Genomic DNA, 12,848 nt, shown 5'->3' with positions numbered 1-12,848 from the left:
TCCCATCCCCAGATGGGTTTGGGATTTTTCTTCTTTTCTCCTTACCTTCTCTTTGCCGTATGGCTTAGATCAAGTGTAGTATCTGTTCTTTTCAGTTTAATCTCTGAAAGACCTCCATGGAGGTCAATCGTGATTATTCTTATTTTTGATCATCTGGGTAGGGGTCCCTGTGGCTTGCTGCACACCTCATCCCACCGTGTCCCTGGTATTACACTGCCTCCAGGCGACGCAAATCATTGGTTTCATTGCTTTCTCTGGCTTTTCCAGGGTTGCGAAGAAGACTGTGAGTGTATTTGTGATGTTTCTATTGGTAATATTATGAAATGCTGAGGATGGTAACTGTCAGCCCAACTCGTTTATAAATGTTCGTGATATCTTGAGTGACAAACCGTGGTGTTGAGTTTCGGACGGAACATGCTAGAGTCTGCTGCCCGCCTCAGTGGAGCCAACCATTAATTGAACGTGGCAGGCGCTCGTTCCAGAGCTCTACAAGGTTCCCCCGCGCTAGATTTCAGGGGGTTGGCAGATTGGGCCGTAGTAAATAAACCACACGTGCCAGCCTATCTACCCCAAATTTTCTTCGCCTAAATCCTTACCGTGACGTCGTTGCCCAGTATCTTCCATAGTCCATACCTCACCTTACCAATCCCTTCAAGACCACTCGCCTAGACATTTACAATATGGGTCGTGGACGCGATAGCCGACAGGCTTGGGACGAACCTGACAGACGCAATCGCAACGGTGGCGGTGGCCCTCGAGACCGCGATAGAAATCGCGATAGCTATAGAGACCGCGACAGCAGGCGCGACGATCGTGATAGAAGAGGAGACGACCGAGACAGGAGATACAGGTCCAGATCCCGCGACAGGCGCGATAGAGATCACCGCCCTAGATCTAGAGACAATGAAAGAGATCGCCCTCGCGAAGACCGCGACGGCGGAAGACCACCCAGACGAGACAGAGATGGCAGGCAGGATCGAGACGACAGACGGCGCAGGGACGATGAACGCGGCGACAACAGACCGCCTAGGCGTCGAGACGATGACGACGAAGCCCATCGTAAGTTGTCTCAACGCCCCTTATTTTGCTTAATCGAAAACTAACCATGCCCTGCCAGAACCACCTCGTGAGAAAGACCGCAGACGATCAGCCTCTCCGCGCCGGAGCGGCAGCCCGCCACCCTCCCGTCGCGACGGCGACAGATATGCAGAAGGCCTACCAACCCGCACAGTAGGAAGAGGAAAGAAAGAGCAGCACACCATGTCCTTCAAGGTTGGGCGCCACGACTCGCCGCAGGTCGATAGTGGACGGGACAGCGAGCGTGGAGAGACACCCATGACGGGACGGGATGGTCGGCATGATAGGGACGATGAAGAAGACGACGAGCCTGAGCCAGAGATTGAGGGTGACGATTTGGCCGCCATGCAAGCTATGATGGGCTTCGGCGGGTTCGGCACGACCAAGGGGCAGAAGATTGCAGGAAACAACGTTGGCGCAGTGAGGAAAGAGAAGAAGACGGAGTACCGCCAGTATATGAACAGACAGGGCGGATTTAACCGACCACTCAGTCCGAGTAGGTAAATACGGACATGGAGTTCGGCTGGATGTAAGATGCCATGAGAGTCAGTTGACAACTTTGATCGGGGCATGGATTATGATGAGATGGCCACTCTTCAGCGCAGCTTTCAGGAAGATGAAAACTGCGACAAAAAGCCTGCCTGAAGGCGCCGTGCTATATTTAAATCAGGATGGTATGTGTCTATACATTCAACACAGGGCAGGGAAGTCCCGACAGCAACTTATCGCCCAGCGTCACCGGAAAGATTTCAGAACAATCGACGACAGCAAGCATCGGCATTGCGAGCAGCCCCATAGGATGATGCCTAGTCATATCATATTGCTGCTTACCGCCTGTTGCTGCCTAGAGCTGCCTTTAAAGGCTCGCCTCTTGCGCGATGGTTGGCAGTCCCTGTTTGGTGGCTACATAGGGAACAGGGCGTTTGGTATGCTTCGTATTGTATTCTTATTAAAGATACCTACAGATAGCAAGGAATTTGTGCAGTATCCATATGTCCCTATTTTTTTTTTCCCCCCAGATCCGCCTGTTTTGTGTTCTTCAGATCTATCCGGAAGCTGTAGATGCAGGTGCAGGCGGTGGTGATTCTCTCATGTTACCCTCTTTTGCCTCCTCCTTCAGCTCACTATCGAATATGTCAACCGCCAGGCTTGCCTCGACAAAGTCCTCCAACTCTTCCGTCACCGTCTTCAGTTTCTCTCTCACAGCCATGCTCCCCTCAAACCCTACAATGTGTCTTGCCGGAGGGTTCTCGTGACCTCCAATGGCCGTCAGAGCATGTACCGTCTCCAGAACCAGGCGGTCCGTAACGCTAGGCGGCAGCTTCGGATACCTTGAAATGACTTCCGTGTCCGACGGCTCTATTGCGGTATCCGGGTTCATGTTGAGCACGTTGCTGAGCATGTCCCGGATGCTTGGGGCCGGGTTGATCTCAGAGTCATAGTATGGCAGTTGGGGGGCGAAAATGATCTTGTTGGTCAAGGACTGGATCTCTTTGTTGGGCTGGACGATGGTGACCTTAATATTGAACGGGGCGATCTCGTAGGCCAAGGAATCGCAGAAGCCCTCAAGGGCCCATATGGCCGACGTATAGATGGGCATGCCTGGGGTGCCGATATGGCCGCCAGTGCTGGAGAGTATCATAATATGACCTGTGCGCTGAGAGCGAAGGAGCGGCAGAGCGGCTTTGATGAAGTTTACTTGAGAGAAGAAGATGGTTTCGAACTGGTCGCGGACGAGATTTTGGGTGAAGGGGTTTGTAGATAGCTCCTCGACGCTTCCGACGATGGCTGATAATTGTCAGTATGCCAACGTCCATAACCTATGCAGCTTCTTGGATGATGAGTTATACCTTCAGACCTGCAACACAGCAGAATATCTATCCTGCCGAATACCTGGACAGCCTCTGCCACGGCAGCGCCGCATTGACCCATGACACGCCCATCACAGCGGATGCCACGTATTCTGTCCTTCCACCCCTCGCGGTCTTTGCGGCTGCTTTTACATTCGTTGATGAGATCTCTAAACTCAGCACTACGATCTTCGTCCTCAATCTCATTTGGCGGCAGACAAGCAACGACGTAGTCGCCATGAGCAAGAAGCAGTCTAATGAGCCGGATGATGAGCGGTGAGAGGGCAGTAGTGAGGAACCACGTCCTCGGGGAGTTGTGGGTTGCTGGCGCGAATCAGCTCCGAGTTCGAAAAGTGAATGGCTCAAGATACAACTCACGGAAAGACGGCGCGGGAATGGAATGCACATGCTTTGCCGGCGCGGCCTCCGATCCTTTGCGATCAGCCATGTCCGGAAGTCGTTGGAAACAAGAGTTCTTCTCAGATCACCATCCAATCAACACTGCATCACGCATGTGTAGCCTTAAAAAAAAAACAATACTGCCCAGATGTAGGATGGATCTAAAGGGTGATGGATGCGTGGGGATATGTAGGCATGTCTTGCTTGTCGGGCGAGCTTGCGTCAAATGGCGGGGGTGGCCTTGAAACAACGGCAGAGTACGAGGGATATTAATACAGCCTCTTAATAAGAGCTTTGCTATGAGAGGCTGATATGGGCGATCCGATATATCAGGAGGGGCTGGGGGAACTGCTAGACGTGCCTTTAAGGTTGCAATCCCTGGTGCCGTCTGCAGTCCCGGCTGGATAAGGAAGAGTTCCTGGGGGGGAAGGTATGGGAATTTGAGCCTGACATGCAAGCAGTGCCCCCCAAAACCCCCATCCCAGACGCCCTGGCACCCGAATCTCAAAGCCCGAATGGAGACCCCACCACGGCGCGATTCCAGCGGGACCCCACGCTGCTGGGCGCTGAAATCTGGGGAATGACCCCTCCATCCAGTCACGTCACCTTTGGGTCCGACACCGGTCTCCTTCCGCATTTTGGCGGGGTTGCGGTGTCTGGAATAGCGACTTTTTTTTTTCTGGCACCACTTCCTGCTCAGTGAGTCATTAGGAAAGCAACTTACTGTAGCCCTACATAAAACGGTTACCGGCACCCGCCCTTGTCGCAATACTGTCTTGCTGATTCCCTACCGTCACTCCTCGACCCAATTGAACATCGATCACCGCCCAACATGCCCTCCCGCGCCGACATCACATACTTCGGTGCTGGCCCTGCGCTGCTGCCCACCGATGTCCTTGAGACGGCCGCCCAGGCTCTGGTGAACTACAATGACACGGGTCTCGGCATCGCCGAGCACTCCCACCGCAGCGAGATCGCAAACAAGATCATTGAGGAGGCCAAGGCCGACCTGGCCAGCTACCTCGACATCCCCGCCGACTACGAGATCCTTTTCATGCAGGCCGGCGGCAGCGGCGAGTTTTCTGCAACAGTTTACAACCTTGTCGGTTCCTGGGTCGCCCGCCAGCGTGATGCCATCCTCCAGCGCCTTGGAGCGACCGACGAGACCGACGAAAAGGTCGTTGCGGAGCTGCGCAAGGTCGTTGACGAGAAGCTGAAGGTCGACTACCTCGTCACTGGCGGCTGGTCCCAGAAGGCGAGCGCCGAGGCCTCAAGGCTCTTGGGCCCGGAGTTCGTAAACGTTGTTGCGGATTCCCGCAAGATTAACGACGGCAAGTTTGGCAAGATTCCCGACGAGAAGGACTGGAAGCTCAGCCAGGACGCGGCCATGGTGTACTACTGCGACAATGAGACGGTCGACGGCGTCGAGTTCCCCGGCTTCCCCGCCTCGCTGGCGCCCAAGGAGAACGGCGAGGGTCCCATTGTGATTGCCGACATGTCCTCCAACATCCTCTCTCGCAGAATCCCCGTCAAGAACTACGGCGCCATCTTCTTCGGTGCGCAGAAGAACCTCGGATCGACCGGTATCACCGTCGTCGTCATCAAGAAGAGCCTGCTCGCACCTCAACCCTCGCCCGCGCTCATGCGCAAGCTTGGTCTTCCCATCAGCCCCATCGTTCTCTCCTATGAGACAATTGCCAAGAACAACTCTCTGTACAACACCTTGAGCATCTTTGAGTGAGTCATACGTCGTAACCCCTGTTGGATGAGTTCCACCTAACAAGCATTAGCGTCTACATTGCCGGACAGGTTCTCAAGAAGCTCCTCCGTACCTTCCCTGACAAGGTCGACGGCCAGCAGGCTGTTGCCAACAAGAAGGCGGCCCTCATCTACTCTGCCCTCGACGCCCACCCCGATGTTTACCGTGTCGTGCCCGACAAGTCCGTCCGCTCCCGCATGAACATCTGCTTCCGCGTCACCAAGGGCGGCGATGTCGACGCCTCAGAGAAGGCTTTCCTCAAGGAAGCTACCGGTCTCGGCCTTACCGGCCTCAAGGGTCACCGCAGCGTTGGCGGTATCCGTGCCAGCAACTACAACTCCATCCCTCTCGAGGGCGCGGAGAAGCTTGCTGCTTTTATCGAGTCTTTCGCCAAGGCTTGAAGATGTGGCTGGTGAAGGCGCTTTTACCGCGCCGCGGACGTTATGATACCATGTAAAGGAGCGTGTGAGAAAAAAAAAGAGGGACACAACCGGGTTAAAAAAGCTATGCGGATATTTAGGGAGCCTTGACATAATTCAACATTTCACTTCCAAACTTATAAAGTGCCTGATGATTGACTGCTTGCGAGCGGCGGTATGCCACACTAAGAAAGCTGTCTTTTGGGCAGGCGAAGCTTAGGATGAACTACTCCAACACATAACTGAAGTCAAGGTAATTTTGGTGCTGAAATAGCTCCCTTCCAGAAGCAAAATCATATATATACCCCTTGGTAAGCGACGTGCAGGACAAGCCGAGCGTACGTGAGGCTAACAAAGCAAGACCAGAATGACATTAATTCTGTCTTGATCGAATTTCATTACCACTAGCTCGACCACAAAAACGAATGTTATCAAATCACTAGGATATCATATCAAACATCACAAACGAGCACGGCCAACAAAGTGCCAAAACAGTATTCCTCTCAACACGATGTGCAGTTTCTCCCACGCGCTACTGTCGCTTTTCGCTCGGCTGCTCGTGGATGCTGCCCACCCGCGCCTCAGGCTCGTCGTCGATCTTCTTGACCAACTGCGTGACCCCGAAGAGCTCGTCCATCTTCTCCAAACTCAAGCCCTTGGTTTCGGGGATGAAGAAGTAGACAAAGATGCCCATAGCGAAGCCGAAGGAGCCAAACATGAAGAACATGCCCTGGTAAAAAAAGAAAAGCGAGAGTTAGCAGCAGGGTTCAGTTAATCTTTGTAATCGGACACGGACGAGAAAAGAAAAGTTGGGGGAGACTGACATATCCCTTGTAGCCCATGGTCAGCTGCATCGTCAGGACGGTTCGGGCGATGATGAAGTTGAACAGCCACTGGGTCAGAGCGCCGAGGGCGACGTTCATGGCACGTAGTCGGGCGGTGGGGATCTCGGAAACGAGAATCCAACAGCAAGGTCCCCAGCCGAACTGGAAGAAGACGGTCCAGAGGAAGATGCAGGTGATGGCGACGTAGCCGAAGGGTGGGATCTAATAAGATGCCAGTCAATGTTTTTGCTCTTGAATTTTTTTTTTTTTCCCCAAACATCACTTTTTATCAAAGGGCATTTCAGGGGGACTTAGGACGGTAGACTTACAGGCTGTCCCTCAACAGGGGGGCTCACACGACCGTAGATGCCGACAATGAACATGGCCAGACCCTGGGCAAAACCGGTCCAAATCAGACTCCATCGACGGCCGAGAGAGTCTGCCACGAAGGTGAGGAAGCACGCGCAGGCCGCGACCTTGACGACACCGTAGATACCCGTGGCGAAGAGCGATGCTTCTGTGCCGCTCATTCCAAGGTTCTTGAAGATCTGGGGTGCGTAGTAGTTCTGTTGGTACAGGTAATATTAGCAACGGAAATCTTTTTTGAATGGGGTTTCTAGGTCGAGCTTACGATGGCGTTGACGCCAGCCATTTGTTGGCAAATCTGTATAGATCCACGGTATTAGCACAACAGAAAATCTTTTGAGCATTCAAAAAGAGTGAGAAACTTACCATTAGCATGACGGAGAGAATGGCACGTTTTCTGTTTCCAGGAATAAGCCACATCTCCTTGAGGAGGGTCATGGCAGTTGCGTCTCCGACAAGACGGCGCTCGGATTCAAGCTGCTGAGACATCTCGTTCAACTCCCCCTGGATGTAGGAGTGGTCGCCAGGCAGGCCTCTAAGCCGCACCAGAATGTTCTTCGTCTTTTCCCAGTGGTCCTGCTTGGCACACCATCTAGGACTCTCGGGGCAGAAGAACATGCCGATGGACAGCAGCACAGCGGGGACGGCCTGCAGCGCGAGAGGTACGGCGTACAAAGCCTTGCCTGAAATGTGAAGAAGAGAGCCGTAGTTGATCCAGAATGCCATCATAGTTCTTTGATTGTTAGCATCAAGTGTCAATCAGCCTTCATAGCGGGAAACGAGTTGATGATGGCTGGGAGGGAAGTGTTGAAGATCCTGCCCATAGAGGCTGAACGGATCTAATGGTGAAGCTCGAGATGACTGTAGAAAGAAATTAATGAGGCAACATACCCTGTGACAATAAATAGTTGGTAGAATGCCGTAAGGCCTCCTCGGATAGCTCTTGGGGCACACTCAGAGACATAAAGCGGCGTGAGCATCGACGCGGCTCCAACGCCTAGTCCGGCGACGAAGCGACCGACAAACACTGTTATTCCGTCAGCCAATCGTTGCATACCGTAGTATTATAAGCGTGTTTTACTCAGAGGCAAGTTTCCATGCTCAGCCGAGGCTGCTTGGAACACGACGCCGATGGTAGTGATGATACCGGTGACGATGAGGGACCAGCGGCGGCCGAACTTGTCGGTGAGGTATGGGGTGATGAGACAGGCGGCAAAGCAGCCGCCCTGAAGAGTCGAGACGATGTTCTGGTCCTGGTTGGACTTTTCGGTCTTGGATGCTTCGAAATAGCCGAACTGCTTCTGGGTTTCCTCCATGGCGAGGACGCCGCCGATTGCTCCTATATCCCAACTTGTAAAGATTAGTTCAAGAATTGTTCAAATGGATCTTGCAAAGGGGCAACTAACCCGAAAAGCATTCCTCCAAAGCATGCTGTTGTGGTTGAGGTCAGCAAAGGCTTCGAAGGAGCTGTTAAGGGGGAGGATGTTAACTAACAAGCACACGCCAGAGCAAAGACCCTCCATCCGTAGATCTCTATAGGATCCTCCTTCATTGCATCGTTCTTCACGATGCGCTGGAGAAACCTAGCGATACCCATGGTGGCGGTTGAAGAAGAAACAACTAGAATGAGTTTGGGGTTTGCTGTTGCGGCAGAGTTGGTGCTGTAGCTCCGGATATGAGAAGGCTACCGTCTCTTGCTGTATGTGCAAACTGGCAGAGTGACACTGGGCTTATATCGTGGGGCTATTCACATATTTATATCAATATCACAATCATACCATGACCTCGAATGCTGTTTGGCCAAGAAACCCCTTTAGGCACTGAGAGGTCCCAAGGCTGTAAAACTTTGTGGCTGCTCGAAGCAGAGGTAGCAAAGACAGCTAGCGATACCCTCCACCTCGAGGGGTCATCTGGGTGACAATCCATCGCCATACCGGGCCAACCACGACACACCAGCCCTCGAGCCATGCAGCTAAGTTTCATCACCATGCCGTCGTACAACCGTCGGAACGATTGGTCCAGGGACGTTCTCCTCCGAAGACGGCTGAGGAGCAATGTCATTGGTGGGCCACGCTTGACGATATATTTGTACCATAGTATATACAAACTCTTGGGGACACGGCGAGCATTCTAAATGGACTTGGCAATATCGTCTGTCCGCCACTCCCAATAAAGACGGGCGAGAGAGCAACGCCAAGGAGCCTCGATCCTTATTTTTTTGTTTTTTGTGTGGGAGCGACAAAGGAGGGGGCAGCGACAGCAACGACAACAAGGCATCCTGAAATTGAGCGTTTTGTCTCAGTGGTGGATGGAAATCGTCCACCAACAGCTTCGATTCCCGGGGCGAGATTCGTGGCTTTTGAGGCGTCTGTGTCGTTTTGTCTTGGCATCAAGAAGGTTTCCTTTCTTTCTTCAAGAGTGCTTCGATGGGAAGGCCCGTATATAGTTGTCATCACGATCCCTGAGGCAACGAGCAGACGACATACAAAACAACGTGGTAGTAAGCTGCTACCTACCTAGCGCAATACCAAGAGTACAGTATCTGGCGAACAGCTGCATTTCACACACCACCACCAAGAAGAAGTCTCTGAGCTTATCGACCATGACAAGACGTCTGCCCCGCTTTAGCCGATGGTACATATGTTTGTCTTGACTTTTAGCCAAAATGCGGGGGTCGTTAGATTGATGGGGTGCAGTAGTGCGCCGTACCGTAAACCGGGAGGCCCAGCTTCTGATGCCAGCCAGCTGGGACCGAAGTCATTTGCATTTGCAAGTTGGCCGAAAGGGGGGTCGAACGTCTGTTGGCCGAGAGTCAAGACTCAGGTAAAGCTGGTTTGAAGCATGCGTCATTTGGTAGTGGCGTATGTTTGGTAAGATGCACAGTATGTGTCATTCGCAGTAACTGGGATTGAACAGTGTATTTTGAAAGAGTTTTTATTATTATTGCTCACAATGACTGATTCATCCTAGCTCGCATGTAATAATAATTCACACGAAGCTGTAAGCGAGAGCTGCCTCGATCGACAGTCAAGATCACCTCACATCCACAATCCCTCCCCCCCGCAGTGTGGGCAAACTAACACGGGGGGGTGTGGCTTTGCCCAGGCCTCGTTCCATTCGTGGAAAAACCAAAACAACTCCAAGCCGGCTGATTGACCACCACACTTTGGTGCACAGCCAACATCGCCAGCGAAAACGGCAACGCGACGATGTAGGCGCCATCTGTACTAGCAGAAAAGTCCTCTGTAGGTACATCCAAGCAAGAAGCTTGCTTTAAGCAGCGCTTATCTCTGCCTCGAGCCAAGAAGGGATTGCAGGTGGCTTATCCCAGCCGTCGAGGTACGCCTCCTTGGGACCACTTGGCTTGGCGTAGATGCCCGTTATGTACCAGGCAGACTCGCCTTGCTTGATAGTGTGCTGTAGAGTCGGAATCGTCGTCCGGTTCTCGACCAGGTTCGAGTTGGGGTCTGCGTTGACGAGGTTGGCCGTCCGTTCGATCGAGCTCTCCAGAGCCTTGATGCCAACGGCACCCTTTGACACCGCAAACGAGCCGTCGCTGCCCTTCGCCAGGCCCTCGGGTGTGTTAGTGTCGTAGTTACCGATGATCTTTGGCGATGTTCCTTCGCACAGCTTTGAGTCGTAGAGGTCAAGATACCGGCCGTTCGTCGAGTTTTCGTTGCAAATCGCAAAGGAACCGTCGGCCGTCATGACTTCGCGGCCTGCTTTGATATGGTGCACTCGCAAATGCCAGTTGGGCGTGGACTCTTCGGGAGGTACCAAGGTGGTCTTAATTTCGACGTCGGGGAACGGCTTCCAGACGGACACAAGCACCGGCTTGTCGTCTCTGGTTTCAATGCCTGCGTATTCCGAGAGGCGTCGGGTCTTCCAGTATTCACCACCGTCATCTGACAACCCCAGCTGCGAAGCCAAAGCGTATTGCTCAAGAGAGAACAGGCCCGGAGGAACCGAGTACGCGTACGCACTGGAGTAGGCGAAACCACCATATTTGGCATGTGTGCCCTTCATGGGGTAGCTGCAGGCTTGACCAGACGACAGGAGCATGCAGTGTCCGCCAATGTTGCTCATGATGTGGCCTGGCTGCTCGAGAGGCTTGATCTTGGGGATGACAGGCCATTGCTGCTCTTCTTCAGAGGTCCAGAAGGGGTGGTCCTCAGGAACTGCTAGACACATAAAGGCAAGGCAAGCCCAGTACTACACAAGGTCAGTCAACGCATCATCGTCACGGTGGTCTCTCGAATACTAACCGGGCTTCCGGGGCTGTTGTAGTTCTCCGCCATGTACATGTTCGGGTAGGAGTATCCGATCGACAAGGTTCCGCTGGGAGTCCACATGTTGTGCTGAGTCTGCCACCACCTCAAGTGGCGCATCACGATGCCCTTCACCATACCCCAGGTTAGTGGCGCGGGCAGCTCGACATCTGCGTACGCAAGCGCTCCCCAGAATGACACCATGGCGAAACGGTATCCGACACTGCGACCGAAGGGAATGGCTCGGCCTTCTTCGTCAAAGTAGTGTACGAGATCTAGAGCAACCTGCTGGGCTCGCCTGCGAAACTCCGCAGCCCGCTCGGGTTCGTCCTCGCCGGCAAGCTTCACATACAGGAGTTGAAGGAGCTGGATGGCAAAACTGGATGAGTAGTAGTCCATCATGTGGATACCTACGGGGCCGTCGTTGGACCAGCCGCCGCCTCGGTAGAAGGTGTTGAGGTGTTCGATGTCGGCATCCAGGCGTTCTTGCGAGAACTTGCCGCCGTTCTTCTTGAGGCCCAGGTTGGCAAAGACGCGGAACCAAAGCCAGTTTGTGTCAGGCATGCTAGCGCCGAGTTAGCAACAACTCGAACCATTGGCAGAGGTTATGCTCACTTCTTCTCGTTGATGGAGTTTCCAAGCCAGTTCTCTACATTGGTACGCTCTTTCTCCGAGAAGCTGTCCCAGAACACAGGGGCAACAGCGAGAGCGAACCCTTCACGGAGAGGTCAGTTCTATTCAAGCATGCCCAAAAAATACAACAACATCGGATTCCCTACCAAGAGGGCACATCTCGACCATGCGCTGGTCGTTGTCTCTGGGATATCCCCAGTACTCGGGGTTCTCTGGGTCTGTGCCAGACTTGAGGCCCTGAACCCACCACTCGGTGCCGTGGTACTCGCCGCCGCCAGCCAGCAGAGCAGAGAGGCCCCAAAGAGGACGGCAGATACCCTCGACCTCTGACGCCGACTGGTCGAACCTGACGGCGGTCCCACCCGGGCACTTGACGCGGGCCTTTTGGGGAGAGAAGAAGGGCTCGAGAGGGTCGAGGAGGGTTCGGAGGAGTTCTTGTACAGATGCTCTGTCGGTGAGCTTCGCCTTGGAGAAAGGGTGGGCGCCATTGTAGCCAAGCACGAGGCCAGTCTTGGGTTCATCCATGATGGGCGATTGTAACCAGCAATGCGAATCTTCAAAGATGAGTTACAATTAGAGACAGCAAGCGATATGGACTGGAATACAGGAAAGAAGAAGGAAACAAAGCAGCGGATACACGAGACATGACGGGGGGGACCTCCAGGTAAATAAAAAGCTTCTCGCGCATCAGCTCGCTCTTGAATTGCCCCGGCTACATTGACCCGACAATGCCAGCCAATACGTGACGCCGCGCACTCTTCGGGGTAGCAAGGCCACGGGATGGTAAGATGGTGGGGCAGCTCCAGCGTAGCATCATCCAATGTCCGTCATTTCTCTGGGCGAAGGGACAGGATCGTCTACGGAGAATTAGGTAGTGAGATGCTTTGGAGGGGGATAATGTCCATGTTGGAGTTTGGTGGGGGTGGGGGTTGGCAGAGGACGCGGGGAGGGGTAAGTAGCTGGGGGGCGGACGGATCCATGCAGGGGAGTTTAGTCGCGGCTAAATGGGAAATTGAACCATCGAGCCTCTCGGGGACCAGTCCGTTCTTTTCAGCCGTCATCTGGCGTTCGTCCGGGTCGAGGCATTGTTGCAGAACGTTTTCTTAGAGAATAAACAGGGGGAATAAGAATACCTAAAGGATGTTTATAAGAATATCTAAGAAAAAAAAAACATTTAATATAATAAACAGAATATTTACTATATAAAATATTTTATAGTTTAGTACTTTTAAATCCTTTATGTTATAGTCACA

General features: G+C 53.1%; 5 protein-coding genes across 5 annotated transcripts; 2 read left to right on the top strand and 3 right to left on the bottom strand.

Annotated features, from left to right (window-relative positions):
- Positions 1–680: 680 nt before the first annotated feature.
- CTRU02_201737 (U4/U6.U5 tri-snRNP-associated protein 3-like protein) lies at positions 681–1,581 on the top strand (the record flags this gene model as incomplete). The annotated part of the gene is made up of 2 exons (XM_036729859.1): positions 681–1,059; positions 1,118–1,581. The coding sequence occupies 2 exons, from the start codon at positions 681–683 to the stop codon at positions 1,579–1,581; spliced, it is 843 nt and encodes a 280-aa protein (XP_036578393.1).
- A 541-nt stretch (positions 1,582–2,122) lies between these two features.
- CTRU02_201736 (short chain dehydrogenase reductase family protein) lies at positions 2,123–3,375 on the bottom strand (the record flags this gene model as incomplete). The annotated part of the gene is made up of 3 exons (XM_036729858.1): positions 2,123–2,865; positions 2,928–3,251; positions 3,306–3,375. The coding sequence occupies 3 exons, from the start codon at positions 3,373–3,375 to the stop codon at positions 2,123–2,125; spliced, it is 1,137 nt and encodes a 378-aa protein (XP_036578392.1).
- Positions 3,376–4,158: 783 nt separating this feature from the next.
- Positions 4,159–5,486, top strand: CTRU02_201735 (phosphoserine aminotransferase; the record flags this gene model as incomplete). The annotated part of the gene is made up of 2 exons (XM_036729857.1): positions 4,159–5,063; positions 5,117–5,486. The coding sequence occupies 2 exons, from the start codon at positions 4,159–4,161 to the stop codon at positions 5,484–5,486; spliced, it is 1,275 nt and encodes a 424-aa protein (XP_036578391.1).
- Positions 5,487–6,036: 550 nt separating this feature from the next.
- CTRU02_201734 (quinate permease) lies at positions 6,037–8,291 on the bottom strand (the record flags this gene model as incomplete). Its single annotated transcript, XM_036729856.1, has 9 exons — positions 6,037–6,234; positions 6,329–6,550; positions 6,658–6,894; positions 6,960–6,992; positions 7,061–7,427; positions 7,586–7,721; positions 7,776–8,044; positions 8,101–8,125; positions 8,189–8,291. 9 exons carry the CDS (start codon positions 8,289–8,291, stop codon positions 6,037–6,039), a joined length of 1,590 nt encoding a protein of 529 aa, XP_036578390.1.
- A 1,676-nt stretch (positions 8,292–9,967) lies between these two features.
- CTRU02_201733 (uncharacterized protein) lies at positions 9,968–12,120 on the bottom strand (the record flags this gene model as incomplete). The annotated part of the gene is made up of 4 exons (XM_036729855.2): positions 9,968–10,906; positions 10,960–11,527; positions 11,578–11,677; positions 11,742–12,120. The coding sequence occupies 4 exons, from the start codon at positions 12,118–12,120 to the stop codon at positions 9,968–9,970; spliced, it is 1,986 nt and encodes a 661-aa protein (XP_036578389.2).
- Positions 12,121–12,848: the final 728 nt, after the last annotated feature.

Source organism: Colletotrichum truncatum (assembly GCF_014235925.2).
Source record: "Colletotrichum truncatum strain CMES1059 chromosome Unknown Contig_0001, whole genome shotgun sequence".
NCBI classification, from domain to species: domain Eukaryota; kingdom Fungi; phylum Ascomycota; class Sordariomycetes; order Glomerellales; family Glomerellaceae; genus Colletotrichum; species Colletotrichum truncatum.
Note: the sequence above shows the minus strand (reverse complement) of the source record. Positions and strands in the feature narration are given on the sequence as shown.